Raw genomic sequence first — 27,672 nt, 5'->3', positions numbered from 1 at the left:
TATTACATTTTAAAGTTTTATCTTTTGAACATGACTATGCATTCCCTACTGTTAACAAATGAGACTTAATTATAAAGTGTTATCAAAACCTTTAATGCTTTATAAGCATTTTTTAAGGATTTTATTGAGATGTTTAAACAGACCCTCTCTCTCTCTCCCTCTCTCTCTCCCTCCACACTCACTGAACTCACACAGTCAGTCACCCACCCAGTCACCTACCGCAAACATTAGAAGCACAGAGACAGGAGAACTCTGATAGTTTTTAAATTTTCTCCTCCGCATAGTGTATTGTAAATTCATGAAATTAATCACATATCCTCAGACTGTATTGTTCTGTGTATGTAATTTTTTATGAAGTGTTTGGAAGCTGCTCTTAAAAGAAAAAAAGAAAAGAAAAGTTTTCTCTTTTTTACTGTAACTTTAATAAATTGCCATTAAATCATCGTTCAAGATATCCTAAATCCGTCCGCAATTTAGCATCTTCAGTATTTTGGCATCATAAGAAAAAATGTTTGGTGTGATTTACGTGTTTCTGTTTGGAGGAGTATGAATTTGTTTACAGCCTGTTTAAAAACAAAACCCACATTAAAATAAATATAGCCGACTTCCTGTTGGTCGTAGCTAATGACTGTAAATTAGAAAGTTGTCCGGATTAATAAGAACAATTTATGTACCGAGTTTGGTGTCTGTAGCTATCATTATATATATATATAAACATTAATAATTATATACCATTTAATGTTGATCAATATTAATTCCAAAATGTGTTAATATATTATTACATTTTAAAGTTTATCTTTTGAACATGACTATTTTTCTAACATTAAAAAGATTAATAAATGCTTTAAAAAAATTGTTCTTTGTTAGTTCATACTATCATGGAAGAATTAACATGCTGTAAAAATATATTTTTCATTGTTAGTTCACGTTAATTAATGCATTTCCTAATGTTAAGAATTGAGACCTTATTTAATGATTTATAAGCATTTTTTAAAGATTTTAAAAAACAGACCCTCTCTCTCTTTCTCTCTCTCACCCAGCTCCTCAATCCACACAGTCACTCACACAGTCACTCACACCCCACCCCACCCCCACCCCTCACTCAGCTGCAGGCTGGCAGGGAGCTCTCACTCAGCAGTCTAAGAGCTCTCTGATAGTTTTTAAATTTTCTCCTAAGCATAGTGTATTGTAAATTCATGAAATTAATCACATATCCTCAGACAGTATTGTTCTGTGTATGTAATTTTTTATGAAGTGTTTGGAAGCTGCTCTTAAAAGATAAAAAAAATATATATATATATTTTTTACTGTAACTTTAATAAATTGCCATTAAATCATCGTTCAAGATATCCTAAATCCGTCCGCAATTTAGCATCTTCAGTATTTTGGCATCATGATAAAAAATGTTTGGTGTGATTTCCGTGTTTCTGCTTGGAGGAGTATTAATTTGTTTACAGCCCGTTTTTAAAAAAAACCCACATTAAAATAAATATAGCCGACTTCCTGTTGGTCGTAGCTAATGACTGTAAATTAGAAAGTTGTCCGGATTAATTAGAACAATTTATGTACCGAGTTTGGTGTCTGTAGCTAAAACTAACCCCCTCATTTTTGACAAAAGGTGGCGCTATAGAGTGTCTCTTCCACCCCCATTTATGAGCTTTTTCCAGTGTCTAACTATCATTAATACTGATATGTGTGTTGAGTTTCATGACATTCTAAACATGTTATCTGCCTCAAAATCACCAGAAACGAATTTTCAACTTTGACACGTTGCCATGGCAACATAATTTTAGATATCAATATTCCCTTCACAGTTTTACATCGGCCGTGTTTTGACATTATTCTGGTGAAGTTTGAAGCAAATCGAGGTAAAAGAAGATGCTGAATTCAAAGCATTTTGAAAACGACACACTTCCTGCAGCCAGTTGGTGGCGCTATAACTTTCAGTCATAATAGTCACATCTATCCGATCGGCATCATACAACGAACAAATCACTGAAGTTTGATCTACATCATACAATGTATGTGGACGTTATTAGGCATTTCCTGGGTCTCATTTTTCGCCATAACTTCATCGCCTCGCCACGGGCAAACCGTTCGACATATCAAAAATATCTTCGCAATTTAGCGTCCCCAATGTCTTGAGATCATGTTCACCTAGTTTGGTGGCAATCGTATGGAAATCCTCAGAGGAGTATATCAAATTCCAGAGCATGCGCTTTTTAAACAGCCCTGAATAGCCGACTTCCTGTTGGGCGGAGCCTAAGACATGCTGTGCGGAAGTTGTTCAGCTCAATGAGTTCTATATGTGTACCGAGTTTCATATGAATACGTGCAAGTATGTGTGAGCTATACATCAAGTTTTCTGACAATTTTCCAGGGGGCGCCGTAGAGCCCCTGTGCCACGCCCGGGTCCCAGCCTCAGCGGCGTCCTAATGGCCGCAGGTTCCAATGTGCGTGCCAATTTTCGAGAGTTTTCGGGCACGTTAAGGCCCCCAAAAGTGCCCGGATGATTGAAATAAAAAAAAAAAAAAAAAAAAAAAAAAAAAAAAATAAATAAATATAGCTGCGAGCAGCGATGACGGGCCCAAGCCGTCAGCATACGCCACCCCGGTGGCATCGATAAAACGGTGCCCAGCGAGCACAAGCATCACAGTAACCCTCTGGCAGTTTGGTTTTAAGGGATACGGCAATTAAAGGGTTAATCCAAACCATCAACTCTGTGAAACACAGACACACAGAACAACATATAAAACTTTAAATTCTGTGAAAATATATTTTTCATTGGTATTTGATGTTAGTTAATGCATTTACTAATGCTAACAAATGAGAAATTATTATAGTTACCAAAGATTTTAATGATTTATAAGCATTTTTTAATGATTTATTTTTCCATTAGCTAACGTGAATAATTTTTTCTAACACAAATGAATAAAGTAAAAAATATATTGTTAATATTTAATGTTATTTGTGAATTAACCAATGTTAAAAACAACATTATTTAACTGTTGTTAATTTACATCATTAATAAATATATACCATTTAATGTTGATCAAAATCAATTCCAAAATGTGTTAATATATTATTACATTTTAAAGTTTTATCTTTTGAACATGACTATTTTTCTAATATTAAAAATATTTTGTTCATTGTAAGTTCATACTATCAATGAAGAATTAACATGCTGTAAAAATATATTTTTCATTGTTAGTTCATGTTAATTAATGCATTCCCTACTGTTAACAAATGAGACTTCATTATAAAGTGTTATCAAAACCTTTAATGCTTTATAAGCATTTTTTAAGGATTTTATTGAGAAGTTTAAACAGACTCTCTCTCTCTCTCTCTCTCCCCCTCCACACTCACTGAACTCACACAGTCAGTCACCCATCCAGTCACCCACCGCACACATTAGAAGCACAGAGACAGGAGAACTCTGATCAATTTAAAAATTTTCTCCTCTCCATAGTGTATTGTAAATTCATGAAATTAATCACATATCCTCAGACGGTCTTGTTCTGTGTATGTAATCTTTTATGAAGTGTTTGGAAGCTGCTCTTAAAAGATAAAAAAAAAAAAAAAAAAAGTGTTCTTTTTTACTGTAACTTTAATAAATTGCCATTAAATCACCGTTCAAGATATCCTAAATCGGTCCGCAATGTAGCATCTTCAGTATCTTGGAAGCATGTGAAAAAATGTTTGGTGTGAATTTTTGGTTTCTGCTTGGAGGAGTATGAATTTGTTTACAGCCCGTTTTAAAAAAAAAAACACATAAAAAAAAAAATTGCCGATTTCCTGTTGGTCGTAGCTAATGACTGTAAATTAGAAAGTTGTCCGGATTAATAAGAACAATTTATGTACCGAGTTTGGTGTCTGTAGCTATCATTATATATATATATAATCATTAATAATTATATACCATTTAATGTTGATCAATATTAATTCCAAAATGTGTTTATATATTATTACATTTTAAAGTTTATCTTTTGAACATGACTATTTTTCTAACATTAAAAAGATTAATAAATGCTTTTAAAAAAAAAATTCTTTGTTAGTTCATACTATCATGGAATAATTAACATGCTGTAAAAATATATTTTTCATTGTTAGTTCATGTTAAATAATGCATTTCCTAATGTTAAGAAATGAGACCTTATTATAAAGTGTTATCAAAATCTTTAATGATTTATAAGCATTTTTTTAAGATTTTAAAAAACAGACCCTCTCTCTCTCTTTCTCTCTCTCACCCACTGGCTCAATCCACACAGTCACTCACACAGTCACTGACAGCCCACCCCACCCCTCACTCAGCTGCAGTGACAGGGAGCTCTCACTCAGAAGCAGCTCTGATAGTTTTAAAATTTTCTTTCTTAAGAAATGAGACCTTATTATAAAGTGTTATCAAAATCTTTAATGATTTATAAGCATTTTTTAAAGATTTTTAAAAAAACAGACCCTCTCTCTCTCTTTCTCTCTCTCACCCAGCTCCTCAACTCACACAGTCACTGACAGCCCACCCCACCCCCACCCCTCACTCAGTAGCAGTGACAGGGAGATCTCACTCAGAGGCAGTCTAACAGCTCTCTGATAGTTTTTAAATTTTCTTCTCACCATAGTCTATTGTAAATTCATGAAATTAATCACATATCCTCAGACTGTATTGTTCTGTGTATGTAATTTTTTATGAAGTGTTTGGAAGCTGCTCTTAAAAGATAAAAAAAAAAAAAGTTTTCTCTTTTTTACTGTAACTTTAATAAATTGCCATTAAATCATCGTTCAAGATATCCTAAATCCGTCCGCAATTTAACATCTTCAGTATTTTGGCGTCATGAGAAAAAATGTTTTGTGTGATTTACGTGTTTCTGTTTGGAGGAGTATGAATTTGTTTACAGCCCGTTTTTTTAAAAAACCCACATTAAAATAAATATAGCCGACGTCCTGTTGGTCGTAGCTAATGATTGTAAATTAGAAAGTTGTCCGGATTAATTAGAACAATTTATGTACCGAGTTTGGTATCTGTAGCTAAAACTAACCCCCCCATTTTTGACAAAAGGTGGCGCTATAGAGTGCCTCTTCCACGCCCGTTTATGAGCTTTTTCCAGTGTCTAACTATCATTAATACTCATATGTGTGTTGAGTTTCATGACATTCTAAACATGTTATCTGCCTCAAAATCACCAGAAACGAATTTTCAACTTTGACACGTTGCCATGGTAACATAATTTTAGATATCAATATTCCCTTCACAGTTTTACATCGGCCGTGTTTTGACATTATTCTGGTGAAGTTTGAAGCAAATCGAGTAAAAAGAAGATGCTGAATTCACAGCATTTTGAAAACGACACACTTCCTGCAGCCAGTTGGTGGCGCTATAACTTTCAGTCATAATAGTCACATCTATCCGATCGGCATCATACAACGAACAAATCACTGAAGTTTGATCTGCATCATACAATGTATGTGGACGTTATTAGGCATTTCCTGGGTCTCATTTTTCGCCATAACTTCATCGCCTCGCCACGGGCAAACCGTTCGACATATCAAAAATATCTTCGCAATTTAGCGTCCCCAATGTCTTGAGATCATGTTCACCGAGTTTGGTGGCAATCGTATGGAAATCCTCAGAGGAGTATATCAAATTCCAGAGCATGCGCTTTTTAAACAGCCCTGAATAGCCGACTTCCTGTTGGGCGGAGCCTAAAACATGCAGCGTGAAAGTTGTTCAGCTCAATGAGTTCTATATGTGTACCGAGTTTCATATGAATACGTGCAAGTATGTGTGAGCTATACATCAAGCTTTCTGACAATTTTGCAGGGGGCGCCGTAGAGCCCCTGTGCCACGCCCGGGTCCCAGCCTCAGCGGCGTCCTAATGGCCGCAGGTTCCAATGTGTGTGCCAATTTTCAAGAGTTTTCGGGCACGTTAAGGCCCCCAAAAGTACCCGGATAGTCGAAATAAAAAATAATAAAAAAAAAATAAAAAAAAAAAAAATAAAAAAAAATAATAATCCTTAGGGGAACAATAGGGCCCTGCGCCTTACTGGCTTGGGCCCTAATAATCCTTAGAAGAACAATAGGGCCCTGCGCCTTACTGGCTTGGGCCCTAATAATCCTTAGAAGAACAATAGGGCCCTGCGCCTTACTGGCTTGGGCCCTAATAATCCTTAGGGGAACAATAGGGCCCTGCGCCTTACTGGCTTGGGCCCTAATAATCCTTAGAAGAACAATAGGGCCCTGCGCCTTACTGGCTTGGGCCCTAATAATCCTTAGAAGAACAATAGGGCCCTGCGCCTTACTGGCTTGGGCCCTAAATATTGGGTCCATCCAATCCTTAGATTGCGCAGAGAGGAAGGAGAGTTCCACCTCCTTATCAAAGAGCAGCGGGATTATCTCGAGAGATTCAAAGTTTATTTCAGGATGTCAGTGCCTCAGTTTGATACTTTGCTAGCGATACTGAATCCACATATTAAAAAGAAGACCACCAATTTCCGTGAACCAATTTATCCTGAACAGAGACTGTCTGAGGTATGGATACACCCACACACACACACCCCGAACTGCTGCATCGGAAAGGTGCGCGCCAGGCATAAAAAAATAGGCTACAGCAGTTCTTTATATTCTGTATCTTTGTATTCCGCAATTTGTTTGTCATAAAGTGCGCTGTGCTGCAAGACGAAATGTATTAATTTGTCTGACACTATTTTGGATTTTGGCTTTCGCTTGTACGGTGGCTCTGAATTGTCAAAACACCTTCTCAAAGCATCTCAAAATGCTTTATACGGATGCGAAAAACGCAAAAAATCGAACCCGATCCGAATTTTTTTTTGACGGACGAAAATTTCGGAGGCAGTGTGCAAACGTGATTGACAAAACGTGAGGTCGTATTTATTTTTCAACGTGCGAAAATTTCGGACGAAAAATTCGGACTCAGTGTGCAATGGCCTTAAGGCTGGTTATTGCTCTTGATGCTGGCAACAGCCACAGACTAATCTGGAAATTGTAAGACGTGGGAGACTATACGGGTCTGTCAAACAGAGAGACAACAAGGACACATTCTTTGAGTCAGCAGCAAATAAGGTAATAGAGTAATCGATTTACCTCATTCACCCCATTAGTACAATTCTCTCAAAACCAGACTCTCCAGACTGAACCAAGGACATATACAATGATTTGTTATTAGGTGACATTAAATAAAATTTCATGCTAAATAACAATTAAGTAATGTCTTAAAAGTTTACAATACCGTTCAAAAATGTGGGGTTGGAAAGATTTTTTTTATGTTATTGAACGAAGTCTCTTATGCTCACAAAGGTTGCATTTATTTCATTAAAATACAGTAGAAATTATATGTCTTCAATGTCACATAATTCTTCAGAAATAATTCTAATATGTTGATTTGGTGCACAAAAAACACATATTATTAATATTTTTTAAATTAAACATTCATTTGAACTTTTCTATAAGATCACTAATGTCTTTACTGTCACTTTTGATCATTTTTTTAAATAATCTTATTGACCCCAATTTTTTGAGTTGTGAGTGTAGGCTATATTGTTATGTATTACATAATAGAATATTATATTCTTGCCCTTCATTTTGCTAGCAGCAAAATGAAGTTGCATATACAATAAGGCACAAATACTCACTTGCATATCAATGCATTCACCACTTCTAAATATCTCCTTGTACCCTTTTCCATAAGCTTGAGAAATAAAGGCTTAGCTGAATCTGTACAGCAAGCAAAGTGCTATCTCTGCATTTAATGCTTGTGAAAGAGAGAGAAAAAACACTTAAAGTAAGAGGCCAAAGTCAGCACACTGCACTGCATTCAATGTGCGTGTATTTATGTGTGTTTATGTGTGTGTGTGCACTAGACAGAGTAAAATAAGGATGGTGACTGTATAAATAATGCATCTTCAGAACTCACATTCATGTCTCAGGCTGAAGTGGGAGTCTTCTATGAGGGTTGCATGACCAGCAGAGCGGACAAAGACATTTACAGCCACTCAGAAGATTAGACAGCTCATGCTCCAGTATCCATGATACAATCTGAGGTTATGATGCTGCATTATGACAGATTGGTTTATAGGCGTCATGAGAAATGAATGGATCTCAAAGACATTTGTGGTAATGGAGCTCTGTGTTTCTAAAAGGCTACAGAATAAGTGATGCTACACGCCTTGTCTTAAGATTCAATCACAGGACCAATCTCATCTCTCTATCCAAAAATATAGAGGTTTGTAAGTGTCATAATTTGAAACCAATCCTATGGGATCTTAATGGATCTTTAATTTTCTAGTGGGTTGGGTTCCATCATGACACAAATACAAACACAAGGTCTTTTACAACATAACAGTCTGTTATGAAACAGAACTGTTATGATTGCTAATATCATGCACATCGAAAAGGAATTTAAAGAAAATCTTTACAACTCCTACTGAACGGTCTAAACTGTTTCAGCTCCCAGTCCCAACCCAACAGATAAACATTATTTTAGGGTAATAATGATTAAACAATATCAGGCTCAAAAAATAATAACTTTATGCAAGAACTTCAGTTTAGCCTGTAGGATCTTATTTGATTCTTTTAAAATTCCTATCAGAATCCTTTAGGACAAGTTCCAAATGACTATTTTTGATTAGGGACAGCTCAGCAAGATAATGATGCAGAAAATATAATACAGGCCAGTGGAAAATAAAATAAAGCCCTATAAGGATTCACAGTAGTTCATAACTTGCATTATTTGGACAGAAAAAGTTAGGTAGTCTTTACCGGAAGAATTTATAGCATTTCATCAGTAGCCTACTGCTCATATTTTGTTAGCAGTGATTTACTTTCCACGCATTAACCGTGTCTACAGTAGGCTAACCCTATACATTCATGTGCCATGGTACAGTATTTACAGTAAACGCTACATGTCCAATAATCGTAGTAGTGGTACTTCCGTGTTGTGTATTGTTTTGAATTGATACTCGTTGGTTGGAAATGCATTTACCTTGCGCTTAGGGTGAATTAAGACTTTCTGGCAAGCATACAGTAAAGCTTCAATTCATTTTAGGTGAATATCCTATTCATTCAGTGCTCTTTTCCCTTATCTGACTTTATCCTGTATTTTTAAGAGCAGAAAAAAAGACTCAGACTCATGATTTAGTGTAGTGAGCTGTTCGAGTAATTTAAATCTCGAACCGATTCAGACTTACTTCCGGCTCATGATACACAACTTAGCCTACCCAAAATAGTGACAACCATGGTTTTGATATAAACAGTAGACATATAATATAATACACATGACATACTGTAAAAAATAAATAAATAAATAAATCTTATTGTTAAAAAAAATGGATTTTTGCGTCTGTCTGTTGTGACAAATGCGCTGTTTTTAGACGGTCTTGCCCAGGGCCAGGTCTCCTTGTGCCCCTCCAGACTCTTCTTGTGTCCCTCGATCATCCACTGGATACTAAAAAATCTAAACATTAAATTATTTACATATTAAAATGTCCAGAGATATAGCGCAGTTGTATTTTTCTTGGCCTCTTGGCCTCGCAGCAAAAGTAATCTTTTGAACTCGATTTTTAGTGTAATTGCAGTTATTATTTAGTCTTGTGGTCTGTATGTAAAAATCCATTAGCCTACATAAAATAGCTTATTTTCAAATAGCTGTAGGCCTACTAAAAACAAAATACATTAAATAATAATTTTAAAATCATTAACATTTTGCAGATCTTGCAATGGTGACTTCAACATACATTTAATGTTCATTTGAAATTGCATTTGTTGCAATAAACAATCCTGAATAGTTGCAAGACACATTAGAAAAAGCATTGAAATATTATTTAAATGTAGCCTATTTAATTTAAAACTAATACAATTTAATTACTAATCAAAGTGAATCATTATGAATTTGTCAAAAATTGCTTTTGAATTAAACCAAACACATAATTCATGAAGTGAATAGAGTCTGGCCAACCAGGCCCGTAGCCAGGCCACCGCGGTCCGGACCTCGGTAAATATCTCATGTTCAAAAATAAAATTTGTTCTCTGAATGACTCATTTGCTGTCAAACTCCTCATATGAATGTCTGCATGACATGCTTAATGACAATTTGCAAGAATTTTTGCGTCCGCGTGGTATGAAAACGATCTTTGAGAGAGTTGTGAGTGAGGACGCGGGCACAGCCTCCGTGTTGCCAGATCCAGCTATTATAAGGGTTTTTAGACTTGTCCTTTCCACTTAATTTGACACTTTGGAAAGTTAATAAAGTAGAAAGTTGTAGTTTGGGGTCAGAAATATCTTTAAGATTTTAAATTATTTCGGTTTATTTTTATTTGGTTTTTTTTTGTTTTTTAATAGCAATATCTGGCAACACTACATCGACGGCACTCAAACTGACAGTAATCAAAAAAGCCTATGGACAGGTTATTGCTGACAGGATACGACATTCGTTAAGGGAAAAGCAAAAATATTATATTATCTGTCAAAAACAGTATTTAACACTACACAGATCTGTAGAACAAGTAGCTACATAATGAAATACGCAAACACTAGCGCCATGAAGAAGTCTATGAAAGGTCATTCAGTATAGTAGTTAAATGTTCACAAATCATGCTATAAACATTCATAAGAGCACTAGACAATGTTATCAGCTATATAGCAATGGTTATTAATAAAAAACTATAACAGTAATACATTGTTGCATAAATAATATACAACTGATACAATTACCCACCCCAAACTATAGTACAGTAGGCCTATTAACAAATTTTGATGCAAATAGGGTATTATTTAAAAACGATCATCCCTCCAAAACAGAGAACCCTACCCCCCACCCCAATAATGCTGCCCCACCAAGTTTTCGAAATGCTCCCAGACTAAGAAGGTCTGAAAATGAACCCCCTCACTTTCCAGATCGTTCCTGCACCCCTGTGCCGCAGTGAAGAACCCACCCCCGTTTACATGCCGCCGGCGTAGCCGTGAACCACGGGCACGGTTTCCCCGCTGGGCAAGCAACACGGATTTGTTGCCCCGGCAAACACGAGCGCACTGACGCGGTACTACAGGAGCTGACCGGTGCTGAAACCGCTGCCTAATGAGACCCTGTGCACTGAGTCTACAGTATGCATCATTAATCATCTGTGAACACTTCCTACGACTCAGTTTATTAAATATGCACAGCTGTGAAAAGCTCATGTGGCGGCCTGGCTCTGAATGAATATAGACATTTGCTACACAGACAAAACTTTTACATATTTTCCCAGTCCTTGACTGACGCTCTGCGACAAAAGCTGCAGGCAGGCAGGCCGATAACATCTCAAACTTTCAGCATTCTGGTCGGTGCAGCACAGCAGCATCTCTGTCGGTAAAGGTGGGTGATTCCCACGCCACGCAGAAACGCAAATCACGGAGCACATACTCACACATAAGCGTGGTAAATGAACGCCCAGCCGCGGGGTCTTTCCAGCGCATTGTAAAGGAAATTTTGCAGTCTGCGATAACGCGCATTTCTTTTGTGAGCGATGCTTCCTCTGGAGATGCTGGACCTCGGTCTGCACAGGATGCTGCCCCGTTTCGTGCTCTCGGAACCGGCGATAAGAAGTGCCCCGTCTCGGCTCGTCTCCGCAGCCCCGGGGTCTAGTCCCACAAAGCCGACTTTCAGTTTCTTCTCCCCTGCCGGAGGGTGATAAACTTCACCGTTGGCGGATTTTTTCACCATCCTTACAGTTTGGCAGATCCAAACGAGTGTATAAAGTAGTCGTGGGCAGACATCGCCGAGCCGGGGTGTGTTCTGTAGTGCGGTGGTCTCGTACTAAAAGCCAATTGAAACGCCAAGGCGAAACTGCAATGGGTAGTCCTTTACGCCTTCCGGCTCCTGCACGAGCCTCTATATTTCATGTTTCAGCTGTCGGATTTTGGATGAAGAGGCTGATGTAACAAATTGTTGCAAGTAGTAAATAATTAGAAAGCTAGTTAAATCATTCATGGGAGAAAAGGAAATAGAACTTTGCAATGCTGAAATCTTAATGCCTCCACACAGCACAATGGAGACGAGCAGTAGGTTATTCCAGGTTGGTGTCATGTCAGAAAAGGTGATGTTTACATTAAGTAAAAGGGCTGATTTCTGCATAGATGTGCAACTAGACAGTCTATAATGGGGGAAAATGGTTATTAAGGCAGACCAATCAAAAGTTGTGGTTTAATTGAAAGTGCAATAAACATTGTAGGATGTTTCACTGTTCTTAACCTCTCTCCATGCCCACTTATATATACTGTAACAGTTATGCAACCTGTTCTGTGCTGTTAATCTCCAACAATGACAGATCAATAGTAATTTATAAACATATACTATTTTATTTTGTTTGATATTAGCAATGCATTAAATACAGCATAAAGACAAACCTATGGTTTACTCCCGTCAGACTGAAGGGTGCTAGAAAATCACCACACTGTTATCAGGCTGCATTCGGAAATGAGGGTGGCACAGCTTAAGGGTATAAGGCAATTTTACATCCCTAATTAGATTACATTACTTTGAAAAGGAGAGCTTTATACAATTCTTTTAATTCAACACTGAGTTAAAAACAACTGGATACATGCTTACATTACCAGCAAGATATGTTTAAGAGCCATTTAATGTATTTATCATTAACAGTTCAGGACAGCATAAAGACAGAGAAATCACAGTCAAACATTAATATAAACTATAAATTAAATATTTCCAGATGCAGATTAAATCTACTCCTTCGCTCCACCAGTGAGGTTTTGATTAAGCTGCTCTTATTAATAGAAACCAACAGAATTTGTAAAATTAAGAAAACAATTTTGAAATGAAAGAAAAAACAAAAAGCGGTAAAGACCAAGAAACTATCAAGGCCCTCAAAAGAAAGGCTTGATTTGTAAGCACCACTGAATATTTTTTTGCTCTTTGAGCTAAAAAGTACACTTGAAATTGAGGCACAATGTTAAAAATTGGCAATAATAAACTTAAAATAGTATTGAAAACAGGACATGAGTTTAAAGTAAAAAAAACAAAAAAACATTTGCATACCATGTTTCAGCTCACTGATTAGTGATGTTAAATGATTCAGTCATAACTTTTGAAAGGGGACGCTAATCGCACAATAATGGACCGAGATGGTGCAGAAACCTGAGATTTTAATATACAGTGATAGGAACATGCTAATGCTAATGCTATGTCTTTGGGTTTTACTAGATTTAGGTCTATCATACAGAAATGATATAAAGCATAATAACAAGCAACAACAAGGACCTTCCAAATATACAATAATGACACTGCACAGATTCTGTGGATTAAAAACACTTGTTTCCAGTTTAAAAACCATTTGCTTTGAGGACAAAATAAAATGTTAAAATCCAATTAAAAATAAATCAACATTTTACAAACACTAGGCTCCAATTTGGATAGATACGAGGTGAAAAAAACACTATTTATTAGCATAAATTCAAGTATTGTTTAAAATATTTTATCATGGTTTTAAGTTGCAGCGTCTAACTTCCATGCTGATATGTAACAGACAGTGACGTGTTACGAGCTACAATACAAACACAATGAACGTCTCATTAAGATTTCATTAAGACATGAAGCTTTGATGCATTATTGTCACTAAAGTGACCATATTTACTCAAATCTTTGTTTGCGTCATTTTGTCAAATTTGAGCAAATACTGTCAACTGTCAGGACTACTGAAGGTAACGTATATAACAATATATATAAATAAAAATGAAATGCAGACTCTGCATGTTACAAAAGCGGTCACATACTGTACATACTAGCTTAACTAGTCCAAATTAATCCAGGAACACTGTTCAATTTAAAAAGCCTTCTCGGTTACTGACCACCCAGCTGATGTTAGATTTTTAAATATCGAACACAATGTGTAAAAGCACAATAAAGTTTCCTATCCAAATATACACTAAGTATACAAAATGAAAGATGTACAATATTATATGTTTTAACATTATTAATACTCTTTAAATTATAGCACTGCTGTTCTCAAAGAGCATATGCTTATCCCTCTGATACATACATATATATTAACCTAAATACAAAACTTCAATAAAATCCTACTATATCTATTGATTCTTCACATGATCCCTTTGCGTTTCTTTATCTTCTAAAAGAACACAAGCATTTTTTATTGTGCTTTTCCAAACAGCCGCGCAAAGCAGCTCCCCAGGACAGTCATGCACTGTAACACAGCATTGAGTCATGTTTACAAAGTGCTATACGCCGTTTGTTTTCTCGCAGTTGATCTATAATGGTGTCAACCTTCAATATCTACATTTTGATTGCAGGGAAATCTTGTATTTTGTATGCAGGCCTATATTTGAGGGGCTTATAGCCTCCAGCTCTTTCCCTGTTATTCTTAAAATGCGTCGTTGCTAGAACTTCACAATAAAATTGTGTTAAACAGAATCAAGCGAATTTTAAACACAATGACGGATCAGAATTACGATTTTGAAACTGGTCCATGTAGGCTGGAATGATTTCAGTACTTTTGTAATACCTGATATGAGTGAGAGAATCGCAACAGCTCTCTGAGGGCACCATCTCCCATGACACAGTGCAGACACGCGCATGCTAAGCTACAGTAATTGCACATAATCATCACGTATCTGAACTTAACGTCGCCATCCAGACCAAACCACCTTACTTGCTGACGCAAGATTGCAGTCAGAGGCGAAAGGAAGAGATAATACAGCCTTTTACAGTTAGATTTAGCCATTCACATGCCAGTCCAGATCCATTAGGAGACCAAACAATGTAGCAATGTGGGCAGACACTGCTAGCCAAGATTAGCATCGTTAGCATTAGCGATTTTATCAGCTGCCAGAGCAGGAGGTAAAGGTGGTCGGACGGTTCTCATTCCTCGTCGTGTTGACCTTAGCCAGACCTTTCTGGATGAGGCTGGCCGGGAGTTGAGATGTGCTGACGCATGGTCTCAAAATGATAAACTAGTCTTGATATCTCCCAGCATTTAGAAGGTCTGAGAGACAGATATCCCCTCATTCAAAGATCTCCATCGGAGGGGGGTAAACACAACCTGAAGAGCCTGTGATGAGGATTAAAAAGGGTTTGGTTACTGTAGGAGTTTCATTGAAACCTAAAGCTAACCAGGAATAATGACTTTAAATTTTTAAAATGAAATAGCAAGAGTCAGTGATACCTGGGAGCAGACGGTGGCATCTGGTCCATTACTCTGAGATTTTTGGCAGAAATCTCCACTCTGGTGCCCTGTGAATAAAGACCGTTATTATAGCCTGTTGGAATACTTTCAGAACAGCTCAAATGTCAGTCTTCATGTTCTAAAACATGCTAGAGAGTTTCATCAGAATCTTTAGTTTCGTCTGTTTCTGAGTGTATATTACTAGTTTGTTGCTCGAATTACCAACAATTCTTTTATCCTTTAGACTACTTGCCCACACATATTTTTTATATATTCAAGCATATGTCAAGCACTGCAGGTGTGTAGGCACGTATTGTATCTGTGAAGGTTCTTCTTATTATTCTACTTCTCGCATAATATGGCGACCTACAGAACCGTATGCTAAAAGTTGGTGAAATCTATTGCCAGTTTTGGAGTCAGTCTCTCAAAACCAGATTTTGTAATTTTTTGATTTTCTAGATTTTGTAAACACTTTTTATTCAAACTCCTACATGTGATAAATTCGAGTCAGACCATCTGGAGTTGATGCCAGTCAAAAGTTTTTTGATATTGCTTACAGTTCAACAAATAGAGACAAAGTTCAGACATATCTTCTAAATGCATATCTTTCCTGTACTGACATAAAAATTGCTATATATATATATATATATATATATATATATATATATATATATATATATATATAATTAAATATAATGTAATGGTAATTAAATATAATTACCATTACAGTTTTAAGGGAACACGTCACAATTTTTTAACTAGCTTTTTATTGTTGAAGTCAGGAGTACATGTAAATGAACAATGTGTACTCTTTTTATGTTGCATGCGTCCAAATATCTCAGTTTATTTGTTACCAAAAGTCTGTAAAATCACCATCTGGCAGATTTTTACTGACAAATACACATGGATATTTGAGAGCAGGTAACATACAAACTGGATGAAAATCTGTGAAGTTGTCCTTTAAGTGTACAGAGACATTTTAGTGGCCACCTACTGGGCAAAACGCATACAGTAAACCACGGTAAGTCATGCTTCTTCACTCCATACAGTACAAGTCTGGATAAATAGCTTGTTCACACTGAAAAAACTGCACCTCAAATATTCAGTATGATGCCCTCATTTAACAACTTTTTACTGTATATGTCATTGCTGTGATGCCTTAAGGATGCAATAGCATCACCTATTGGCCAAATCAACCACTTTTGTTTTTTCTTATTACACAATTGTACATTTTATGGCCAAACAAATCTATTGAATCATACAACATGCATGTGATTGGCCCAGAAGTTGCTACCTGCAGCTATAATGTGTGTTAATGTTTATTCGTTTATAATGTCTGTGTGTATATTTTCTGTTTACGTTCTGTTTCTCGTCTCCTGCCATTAATATGGATTAAGTGAAGAATTTAAATAGAAAAGAAAAAAAGAAATAAAAGAAATATAAACAATAATCTTTTGATTTAGTGACTTAATGCAAGTTAGTGTGGAGTGGCCAATATAGCAGCAGGTATAGATGTAGCACATTTTCTACCAACCACAGGACTGATTTTGACATAAGGTGTGCAGTTTAAGATACATATCATAAGCTGTACCTGTTTGCGCATGATGTCCATGGTCTGCATTAGGCAGCGGGGCATGAGGCCGTGGTTTCTGGAGAGGGTAACGGCCTGCTCCAGTGACACAGTCAGAGTACACCTACACAGAACAAAAACCTTAGTCAAGAGGCAGTTTAGACAATCTGTTATAGATGTATCTTACTGTAGCAGTGTTACTAATCACCTGGATTAGATGCACATTTGAGCAAGAAATAAATGAAAGTAAAAATAAAATATAGTTTAGTTGATAGTAACTTGAGAAGTTACTTTTTATAGTAACTTGACTGTGGCTCCACTTCAGTAGTAAGAGGCTTAGATAAGATAGAAGCGTGTGTTTTGAGCCATCACTCAATAAAACTCTATTCCAATCTGTGGATTTACGCTTGACTATTGGATCTAGAGCATCATGAAAACAACATTTCACTGCAGATACCTCTGCATCCCAGTGGCACACATGGTGATTTGACAGGCTCCCAGCCGGTTGCAGAGTTCAGAGGACACCACAAGAACACTGACTCCAGAGGGCTGTCCCGCAGAGCCAGGTTTTACATTCATATACGTCTGCATGAGCCGACAGAGGTCATCCAAAGTGTTAAGCGGCCGGAGGAGCTGGAGATTAAAATGATTAAATCAAACTTTTTGGTTTTAAACTTTAATAAAACTTTTCTAAGCATTGATTTCCTTGCATTTTGATTGTCTTCTGTTTGGCCTGAACAGGTATCCCAGTGCCAAAACATACACAAGTTTGGAGTCTCTTATGATCTCAAAGCCTGCATTTATTTGATCAAAAATATTGTTAAAACTGTAATATTGTGAAATATTATTACAATTTAAAATAACTGGTTTCCATTTTAATATATTTAAAAATGTAATTTATTCCTGTAATGGCAAAGCTGAATTTTCAGCAGCCATTACTCCAGTGTTCAGTGTCACATGATCCTTCAGAAATCATTCTGTATGCTGATTTGGTGCCCAAGAAACACATTTTTTTTATTATTATTCTTGAACAATATCAACGTTGACATTTTTTGTGTGTGTGGAAACTGATATATTTCTTCAAGATTCTTCATAAAATATCCTTCATAAAAGCAAAGTAAAAAAAAAAAAAAGTATTTAAAACATACATTTTTTGCATCCTTGCTGAATAAAAACAACAACAACAAAATCAACTGACCAAACAATTGAATGATAGTGTGTTAGGATATTACCTGGTCTATTTTCATTGCAGTGGAATTGGAGTCTGAATTTGATTTCTCCAGATAAAAAGCCCTACAAAATGAAAGACATTATATAAACCACAAACACTTTTTTGCCATTTAAATCTAAAACATTTATTACATAAATTATTTCCTTAATGAGATGTTTAACTTATATTTTTAAAGTTAACTATGTTATTAATTTATATAAATAGTTTAGCAGCCAAACTAAAAACAATCAATACTTCAAGCAAAGGTCACTCGGTATGACGGCCAAATCTACCTGAGTTTGCGGTAATAACCTTTGACCTTCTCCAGTGACAGAGCATTTGTGCGCTGCTGAAACTCTTCCATGGCAACAAAATCCTGAGACAACACACCTTCTGGCTTCTCCAGCCCTGATAAAGATGAAGAAAATGCAAAAGAATGTCATGCTCTGCCAAGTGCTGTAGTGTTCTCCACATACCACTAGATGGAGACCACAACTCATAAAGGAAACGGAGAGGCTTCAATTAGTTCTAAATGAGCACATTAGGACCATGATTAATTCTGGGCTGATACACATCTAACACTCTCTCTGTACACTGTGACATCGGAGTACGGCATCTGAGTAGGCCTTTCAATTCTAGATTTAAAAGTTTTAAAATAGGGCCAATATTTGGATTTGAGGCATAAATGGCTCTTATAGAGCAGAACCCTAAATGCCAAGGAACCTCACAAGTGACAGATTTGCAACACCACTCATTTTCATATTTCATAAGAACCTCAATTGATTTCAATAGTTTTCGGATACCAGGCTTGCATGCTGCACAAAACCCATAATAAAACACAGCACAAACAAAAACCAAGTAAAATAATTCAGTCATTACCAGGGTTATTTTTTTTGTTACTTGAAATAAACTGAAATACACTCTTTATTTCAGCTAGATGCCAAGGAATCATTTCTCAACAAATAACTAGAACTAAAACTGATATAGACATATTCAATAAAAAAAATAAAATAATGGACACTTCTCTTGCCTTGATTTATTCTCATCACAGTTGCATTTTGGGATAGGTGTTTCCTCAAAAGAAGCATGCCTGGCATCTTAAGAGGCAGCATAATTGAGAAGGCTACCTTTTTGAATAGCCTATAGTGCCTTAAAATACAACCTTTGCAGGCAGCTCTCAAAGTTGTAGAACAGTAAATTACAAATGAAACACATTTAGAATGGAAATTAGTAATTTTTCTTGTTTCTTTTGTCTGCTCCCACCTCTAGTGAAGAGGACTGATTGAAGCTTCAAAGAGCCTCCATTCTGCAGTCTTGTTGGCAGCTCACTGAAATGACAGCTGTCCAAGAACATTGTCACCCTGATGGCCTGCCGACTGCCTTCCACCTGGTAATGCACAGATGTGTCTGGAAAAAAAGTGCATTAAAGGATGCGTGAGTCACAGTGGATATTAATATTTAAAATTCTATGCAATTTCAATCTTTGTCCTTTGCACTACTTCATTTAAGAAAAATCTACACCCGTACATACTGTATATACAGTATTTTTTATGTTTGAGGTCAGGTTGTAAGGTTAATTAGGTTGCAATTAGCCTGATGAGATGATTAAAGGCAAAAACCTCACAAATGTGTGAAAGGGAAAAAGCCAAGCTCTTCACATTTGTACAACACAGAGATGACCTTGTAAATAAAACAGCTTTGCGGCAGGAACAAACCACAGAGCAGAACATCCTCCCTCAGATTTAGTCAAACCAAAACAGAAGACAGCAGATAAAGCTGTTCTCCTATCACGACTAACTGTGCTGACATTCTTGAAGAGGACATCTGGACACACAGCTTTATCAGAGAAAGGGAGGGACCCTGGATCTAACTATTTGTAAAGGAAAGGAATTTGTGGTCATTGTTGCTGGTGTTTCAGTGGCTTACAAAATGCATTTTTAAAACCTTTGCTCAGCGTACGTTTAATAAATATTTACGCCATTTCTAACTTGTGTGTGTGTGCGCGTGCACACACACACACACACAGAAACACAACACTTATACACATGTATTTTTATGTTGGCACTGTGATTGACAAGCTATTACTCAATGAGTTAATATGTGGTGTGGTGTCATACTTGGGATGAGGCACTCATTCTCCAGTGGGCGGAACAGCACGGTGACTTTCTCCAGATCCTGCAGTGCTGCTTTTGTATCTTCCAGCATGATTCGCTCTTCTCTCTGTTCAAGTAAACAGTTTGTGAGACCAAAATAATAAAGTTCTTCATGCTAAAGCAAGAGAGTATATGACTGAAATAATACTGCACACATCCAGGAAAATCCAGGATATGATGGCCTTGGTTCTGCATTTAGTCCTAACAGTCTCAAGATTCAATTCTAAAACTTTATAATCATGCTTGTGTGTATTAGTAGAAAGCACTGAGTTATTGTGGGATGACTGTCTCTGAATCAGCTATGAGAAGATGTAATGTCTATTAGGCTTACCACATGTGGAGAGAGTGTTGACTGGAAGTTAAAGAGCACTCCGATGGTGGTGATCTGCTCCAGCCATTTCCGGCTGACCTCTTTACTGTCCTCCTCATACTCTCCGTTATTGTTGAAACGCAGGTTCAGTGCATTCACAAGCTGCTCTGACAATGCACACAGCGCCCCCACCAGAGACTGGCAGAATATGACATCCCGTCGCAACTGGAGTTCTGTGTCTGTGACAGAAGAGTAGAAAAGAATTCATGATATTTGTATAAATATATGTATATACATGTGTGTACACTCACATTTATTCATTATGCATGGAATATATGTTATTTTTCCATATGTTTGTATCACATTTTTAAGAGTCAATAAACCATACAGACAAATAAAAATATTTGTCTTAGACCTAATCATTTGTTTAAACTATAATATAAAATATTATTGTATATTCATATTTATTACTCTGGTGAAGAGATGCGCTACTAATCATAAGTTTGGCATTGGTAAGATGTTTTAATGTTTTTTTAAAGAAGCATCTTGCGCTCATCAAGGCTGAATTTATTTGATCAAAAATACCGTAAAAACAGCAATATTGTGAAACATTATTACAATTATTAACATTTTAAAATGTAATTTATTCCTGTGATGACAGCTGAATTTTCAGCAGCAATTTCATTTTTACAATAAATGTATTACTTGCTTTAATACTTAAAAAAATCTTATTGACCCCAAGCTTTTGAACAGTGGTATATACCGTACAGTTTATAACACCTTGGGTTGTCTGTTAAAATACCATTTTATTTCATCAAACTGATTGCATCTAATCAATTGTAATAAGTCATAATTAATTGCATATATTAATATTTGTTGAGAAAACACTTCAAATGATGATGATAATTCCTTTAAAATTCATTAGACCTTTAAAATTCATTTATGGGTCAGGAGCCATTATTAACTGGTTAATTTGACTGTTTTAACTGCTATTTTATACATTTTAATTGCTCTAATTTAAAGTTTTAATGGCAGATGTTACTAATACCGATTAATTTAGTGTGTGTAATACTTTAAGCAGATGGTGGGTTTCACAGCAGCGCTGGGTGGGAACAGGGATTGGAGCTGCTGTCTGTGTGGAGCAGTAAGGATAAGGGCTCTAGATCAGGTTCCAAAGCAAACACTCAACAGCTTCCATATGTCTCCCACTACAGACCCCACAGGACAAACCCACTCTCACTTTATCTGTGTCTACTGCTCGCTCAGAAGCTCACAAACAGAAACACCCCACTGCAACTTGACTGCACGCACACAAACACATGCAACACACTCCCTGCTACAGAATTCCAATGTCTGTAAATACAGCTCAGTCCAGAACAGTAGTAGGGATGATAAATCACACACAATGCAGTTGCCTTTCTGAAGTCTCACACAGATGATGCCGCAAGTGTGTGACCATGTAAACATTCTGGGTTGGCTTTCAATAGCTATTTGAAATTATCTACAATCAAGTTAAAAAAGGGAAAGGTTCAAACCTAGAGTAACTTACCAGTGCATTTAAGCAACGCCAACAAGAGCTGGCTCCTTCCATCTGCAAGAGTTACAAATAGACATGAATACAACCCAGTACACAATAATACAGGACATTATAGCCTGGACAACTTGAACATGAAACGGTTTTGTAATCCAGTTTACTGGTGTAGGGGCTGTGTTTTTGCATTTCCACGGGGGGGTGGGGGGTTTGTTGGGGTGCAAGCTTCCACAAATAATGTGGCAACTGCTTTTCCATAGTTTTTCAATGTAAACATGCTATTGTAAAAGAGTGGCTCTCAAGTTAGATAAAAAAAATCTCTCTAGACCTTGTGTTTTTTTATTCCACCTCCCCATTCTGTGTGAATGGCCCTTAGGATACTTAAGATAAAAAAATGTAGGACAGAATTTTAAAAGTCAGATCTGAATTCAAATTTAAAGTTCATTTTGAAGGACTCCTAAAACACTACTGGTATCTTGATGTACTCCAATGGTAACATTTTGGAATATCAATTGTTATTTGCCATATTACTGCAGATTGTATTGCAAGAATCATCTTTAAAATGATGTACGCTGATGATTTATGCACTATAAAACATGTTCAAGTAAATAGAGTTATAGTGACAAACCTTCTACGAAGAGATGAAGGCTGTTAATTAAAGATTTGATTGAAATGGGCAGATTCCAAGGGTCCTCCTGGATATTCTTGAGCAAGACACACCGCCATCGTGCAGTCCAGTCATCCGTGTGCCGAAACACTATTATAGTTATAGTTATTATAGTTAATACAGATTATATATTAAGAAAAAATTAAGAATAAAAGTGGGGGTAAACAAATATATAAAAATGTATAGATTTATATATATTGATATATAAATATATGTATATTGAGGACAATATAAATATATTTAGATTAAATAAAAATTGTGCGAATGTCTTAACAGGTCAACAGATGTAGCTTACAGTGTGAACTCTCACAAAAACCCACAAAATACATAACTGTTGTCAGAACCCCATATTTAAACAGAAGCTAATTATACTACTCCCCTAAAATACATAAAACACATAGGAGAAACTACTGTGGTATCCTCGCATGCAGAGGTAATAACGTACAGATGCAAACAGAAACATTCACACACCCCTACCCACCTATAAAAGTCCCCCCCACACACCAACAGAGAACCCAAATATACACATCCCTCAAATGAGTTTCCAAACATAGCATTCAAATATAGCGCACATGCACACCCGACCGGGCGGTACCTGGCTGACTGTGGTCGTTGTGAAAATGCTTGGTTTCCTCACAGGCTTTGCTCATGATAGAACCCTTCAGGAGACTGTTGATCGAGTCAACCTGAGAATGAAAGACACAGTTAACCCCCCATTACCACACACACATCCTGTGCTAACTGAAGACCGGCTAACACCCTTGCTAACGTCAGGCCTGCTGCTGTCCACATGCAACCTGTCTGCAGTGGATAAAAGAGCTCATTATTGATATCTGGGAAAGTGAGAGTGGGTCAAAATCTGGTGACCTCAAGAAGACGATAGATTTTGAGGTCAAAGAGCAGAGGTGCAGAGGTCAAAGAGAGCTCACTACAGATGATGGTAATGTGATAAATGATACTGTGGGAGTTAGAGAGGGAGAAGAGAGGGAAACTAAGAGGGGATGTATTGATGAAGAGCACAAATAGAAGACAAAAAAAGGAGGTGAGTGGAGTCAGACAAAGGGCAACAGTTACAAAGGGAATATCAAGCTTAAATTGGCAAAGAGGCTAAAAATTTGATTTATGAGAGGGGAAATCAATATACCTGATTGAAAAGGTGTTCCAGACATCCGTGAAGTTTATCCTGCTTGTCTAAAGGGATCTGCATATCACATGGCAACTCATCTCCTTGAAAACAAAATAAAAGTAGTTATGTCTTGTTAGTTATTGTCCTGAATTTCAACATTGTAACCGCATCTAACAGACGACAGTTACCTGAGCCCATCTCATCACTGCCCAGGTATGAACTGTTGCTCCGGACGCTGGTGTATGACAGCACTGAGTCGCGGTTACTGTTACATTCACTGTGAAAACACACAAATACAAATGTTTTCATGTGATGAAAAGGATGCCTGCAGAGACCAACTCTAATTTTACCAATATTTCAAAGACAAAAAGATATTTAATCATGTACAAAAAATGTTTGAACCATTGTCAAAGCATTATAGCCAATGAAACAGATGCGAAGTTCAGTAATCATTCAAAGCTGAAGAAAAATTACAATTGTAAAGGAAAGCTTCACTGAAACAAACAACTTTCCATGATCTCTGTACGGCTGTTTCATTCCTGTTCATTTTATGATGAAATTTACTGCAATACAGTGGCAGGACAGTGGTTGAACACCTATTATTCATTTTGTTTGGGCTCAGAATCACACATTTTGATTAGCTAATAATGTTTATTTTTAGAAAAATTACAAAAAAAATGCAAATATGCAAGCTTCCATAAATGATTCAACTGGTTAAATTCACATTAATTCTTATGATCACACGATTGCAAAATACCAAAGGGTCTGCTCTATGACTTTTTCTTCTGTTGGAAACAAAAGATATGTAGAAAACTTTCATTGCATGGACAAAGATGTTGAGGGATCTTTTTTTTTTCTCCTACAGAAGAAAAAAAAAGGAAAGTCATAAAGGTTGGAATGACATAATGGTGAGCAAATAATGACATAAATGTAATTTTTTGCGACAGTTTTACACTGATCATAATAGCTGAAGTCATTTTGAAGCAATTTAAACATCAACAAACTTCATAAACAATTTAAACTTTTATTCACTAAGATCAACAAGTTTAGATGGACGTCTTCTTGCCATCCTTAAAACGTATATTTTGAGACAGAATGAAACTTTCGAAATGTCTTTTTTTTTTTGCTTCAAAAAGCTTGAGAGGGAAAAACTGAGTGTATTTCAACCCACTAGTAGTAGAAAGAGTAAAAGAAGAGGTTCCCTTTCCCCACCCCACAATGAAAGGGGAGGCCAAATTTAGCACCGCCACAAGCCAAGAATGGAAGCAGATCATGCTCATGACCAGCAGGTTGCAACACTCCCAGAAGTTGAAAGAGAAAAAAAAGGAGCATTCCCTCGTATTTTACCATTCAACCTCCTGGACCCTTGAAAATTCATGTTCCCTAACAGCCAGCCCTCTTCTCACGATAACAAGAACAGACGGACTACCTACATCCCACAGACAAATCCAGTTACTTACTGTAAAAGCCTAAATAGGGGAAAAAATGCTTCTGTCTATAAAACATGATGGCTGCAGCTGCTCATGAGGTCACCCTATCACAGAGTAGCAGGATTTTAAAGTGGAACGCCACATAATGATAGAGGGTGCAAAAGCAGGCATCCTTTTATCCCAACAGAAGCATAAAATCCACTCGGTTGTGGTCAGCCCCAGCTTCGCCCTGCTCCGTCAGGACTAGATCACAACCAAACATACTTTGCTCCATATAATGATGACATAACACTGACTGAATGTATTCTTTAGCGGTTAAAGAGGGCGTCTGGGTTGCTGTGGCACAACAGGTTCTTTGTAAGGGATGTTTATTTTCTCCCTACGTGTCCGTTTTAGCAACATCTGTTTGACAGGAGGAGCAGACAGCAGGCCAGAAGCCCCGTCTCGCTCACTCTCTCTGCTTCATGTGTGCTGGAGGAAAACTGAGATTTTAAATCTTCCAATGTCATTTCCCAGGAAACAAAATGTTATTAAGTAATGAAAATCGGTGCTTGTATCAATATTGACATTTTAAACATATAAAATAAGAACAGAGTGGTAATGGGATCAGGACATGTTGCAGGTTGGACTTGAACCTGTGTTACTCATTTAAGAACTCAGGCTCCAAAATGTTTCATAAACATCATCTCACAATCTTTTCCTCACCTGTAGGAGTCTCTGTAACTCATGGTGTCATGTCCAGAGTCCTCCTGATCATCTTCGTTGACTTTGAAGCACACTCTCTTGCTCCCGCCATGCTCTGTCTTGTCTTGGTCTGTCACCTCTGGTATGGGAGAGGTTGAGGGGGCGCTCTCAAACGAGGGTGGCTCTGAGCCCTGAGGCTGCGTCGGTCCAGTTATCGATGACAGAAGTCTAAGATGAAACATATTTAGAGAGGTTTGGGAACAGATAGAGATGAACTGTTACAATGAATTATGAGAGTGATTTGACACTGAATGTTTGAGTTATGAGTTGATTTGCCCAATTATGATTAATCAGATCAACAGATAAATGATGAAAATAAGGGATCACTATCTGATGATTTCTTTTTATTGTAATTAAAATTTGGATCATATATTTGAGTTTTTTAAAAGAAGTGAATACTTTTATTCAGCAAGGATGCATTTAATTAATCAAAATAAAGAGTAAAAACCTTTACATTGTTACGAAAGACTTCTACTGAACTTTAAAGAATCCTGAAAATTCAGCTTTGACCTCACAGGAATAAATTAAATTGAAAAAACATACATAAAAACAGAAAACAGTTATTTTATTTTGCAATAATATTATCTATATTATTGTTTTACTCCATTTATGATCAAATAAATTACTTTAATGGACAAATTAAACTAGTGAGAGTGTGAAACTTATAAGAGAGCTTAGCCTATTTAAGGGTATTTTAAGACAATAAGGACAAAACTGTCTCTAGTTGAAGAAACACCCTTTTATTTTACTAATGATCTTTGTTCTTTTATGGGACAGGGAAGTGTAGACTGACAGAAAGGCACTGGGAATGAGATGGGGAATAGGATTGGGAAATGACTCCATTTCACTGACAATTAACTTCTACATCAGCACATGCTAGCCACTGAATAACAAACATTCGTTCCTCCTGAGAGGCTGTTGAAATGTCTTCTCTGCAGTCGTCTGTTATGGCTTCAGTCTTACATTTTTTCTGTCTAAGCCATAAATATTTTTAGACTGTCATAAAAGAACATCCTGAAGTTTTGAACTCGAAGAACTCAAAGAGGAGGCTACTAAAACCTACTCTGAGCTATCAGATGACAATTTGAGAACGTTTTTGTTCCTTATTAAATATTTTAGCTTAATGATTAGATTAGATGTATTAACTATAGAATTTTTATTTTATTTAAAACATTTCAAGAGCTCATCACTTAAAGTTAAATCTATTTTAAACATTACTTTGAACACTGTTAAACTACTTCACCACTTACACATCTATCTGGGCCACGTATTGCTTCATCTCTCGCACTGATATGTCCAGGCGGTTATAGAGGCAGATGTAATTATCCTGGCTCTCCGTGTCTTCTTGTTTGAGGAGGAAGCTGAGACCTCCCTCTTCAAGCTTCCTGCCGTCCTCTGTGCTCCCTTCACCCTCCTCAGTCTCTTCATCTAAACTCGTGCAACTCCAGGAGGGGGCCGCCATGCTGGCCACACAATGCACGGCATGGGACATGGGATTCAAATTGGCTGCAGGAAGAAAATAAGTGACATTAATCAATAAGATAAAAGAGTGTCCCTTTTCTTGATTCATACAGCATTCTGGATTTCTTTTGTCACGGAGTTTGCAATATGGGAATATAAGTAATGCCACCTTACAATTTGGCCTAAAGAAGGCATTTTAGAAGACTTAATTATGGTATTCAGACTTTGCAACAGCCTTCATGCTGGGCCCATGCCTTAAAATGCTGTCTAGGGATGGAGCATACTAAGTT

The 27,672-nt window shown here is 36.8% G+C and overlaps 2 protein-coding genes across 2 annotated transcripts in view; both read right to left on the bottom strand.

The window, feature by feature from the left end:
• LOC306848528 (potassium voltage-gated channel subfamily KQT member 2-like) overlaps positions 1–11,708 on the bottom strand; it is a gene marked incomplete at both ends in the record, with an annotated part of 41,613 nt that extends 29,905 nt beyond the window's left edge. Inside the window, one exon of the mRNA XM_079383134.1 lies at positions 11,413–11,708. Within this exon, the coding sequence (XP_079239260.1) occupies positions 11,413–11,708 (296 nt within the window). The remainder of the gene's footprint in view (positions 1–11,412) is intronic.
• Positions 11,709–12,322: 614 nt separating this feature from the next.
• Positions 12,323–27,672, bottom strand: part of LOC306847987 (phosphatidylinositol 3,4,5-trisphosphate-dependent Rac exchanger 1 protein-like) — a 67,841-nt gene continuing 52,491 nt past the window's right edge. The window contains exons 25-40 of the mRNA XM_079382270.1: positions 27,172–27,427; positions 25,883–26,089; positions 23,936–24,024; positions 23,766–23,848; positions 23,217–23,307; positions 22,583–22,711; positions 21,973–22,014; positions 20,445–20,662; positions 20,078–20,180; positions 19,224–19,367; positions 18,254–18,368; positions 17,983–18,043; positions 17,208–17,383; positions 16,772–16,874; positions 15,181–15,248; positions 12,323–15,066 (exon numbers count right to left, since the gene is read on the bottom strand). Coding sequence (XP_079238396.1) covers positions 15,024–15,066; positions 15,181–15,248; positions 16,772–16,874; positions 17,208–17,383; positions 17,983–18,043; positions 18,254–18,368; positions 19,224–19,367; positions 20,078–20,180; positions 20,445–20,662; positions 21,973–22,014; positions 22,583–22,711; positions 23,217–23,307; positions 23,766–23,848; positions 23,936–24,024; positions 25,883–26,089; positions 27,172–27,427 — 1,928 coding nt within the window. The 3' untranslated portion in view covers positions 12,323–15,023. The remainder of the gene's footprint in view (positions 15,067–15,180; positions 15,249–16,771; positions 16,875–17,207; positions 17,384–17,982; positions 18,044–18,253; positions 18,369–19,223; positions 19,368–20,077; positions 20,181–20,444; positions 20,663–21,972; positions 22,015–22,582; positions 22,712–23,216; positions 23,308–23,765; positions 23,849–23,935; positions 24,025–25,882; positions 26,090–27,171; positions 27,428–27,672) is intronic.

The sequence above is a fragment of the Barbus barbus genome, assembly GCF_936440315.1.
Source record: "Barbus barbus genome assembly, chromosome: 28".
Classification (NCBI taxonomy): Eukaryota; Metazoa; Chordata; class Actinopteri; order Cypriniformes; family Cyprinidae; genus Barbus; species Barbus barbus.
This window is presented reverse-complemented; position numbering and strand designations above follow the sequence as displayed.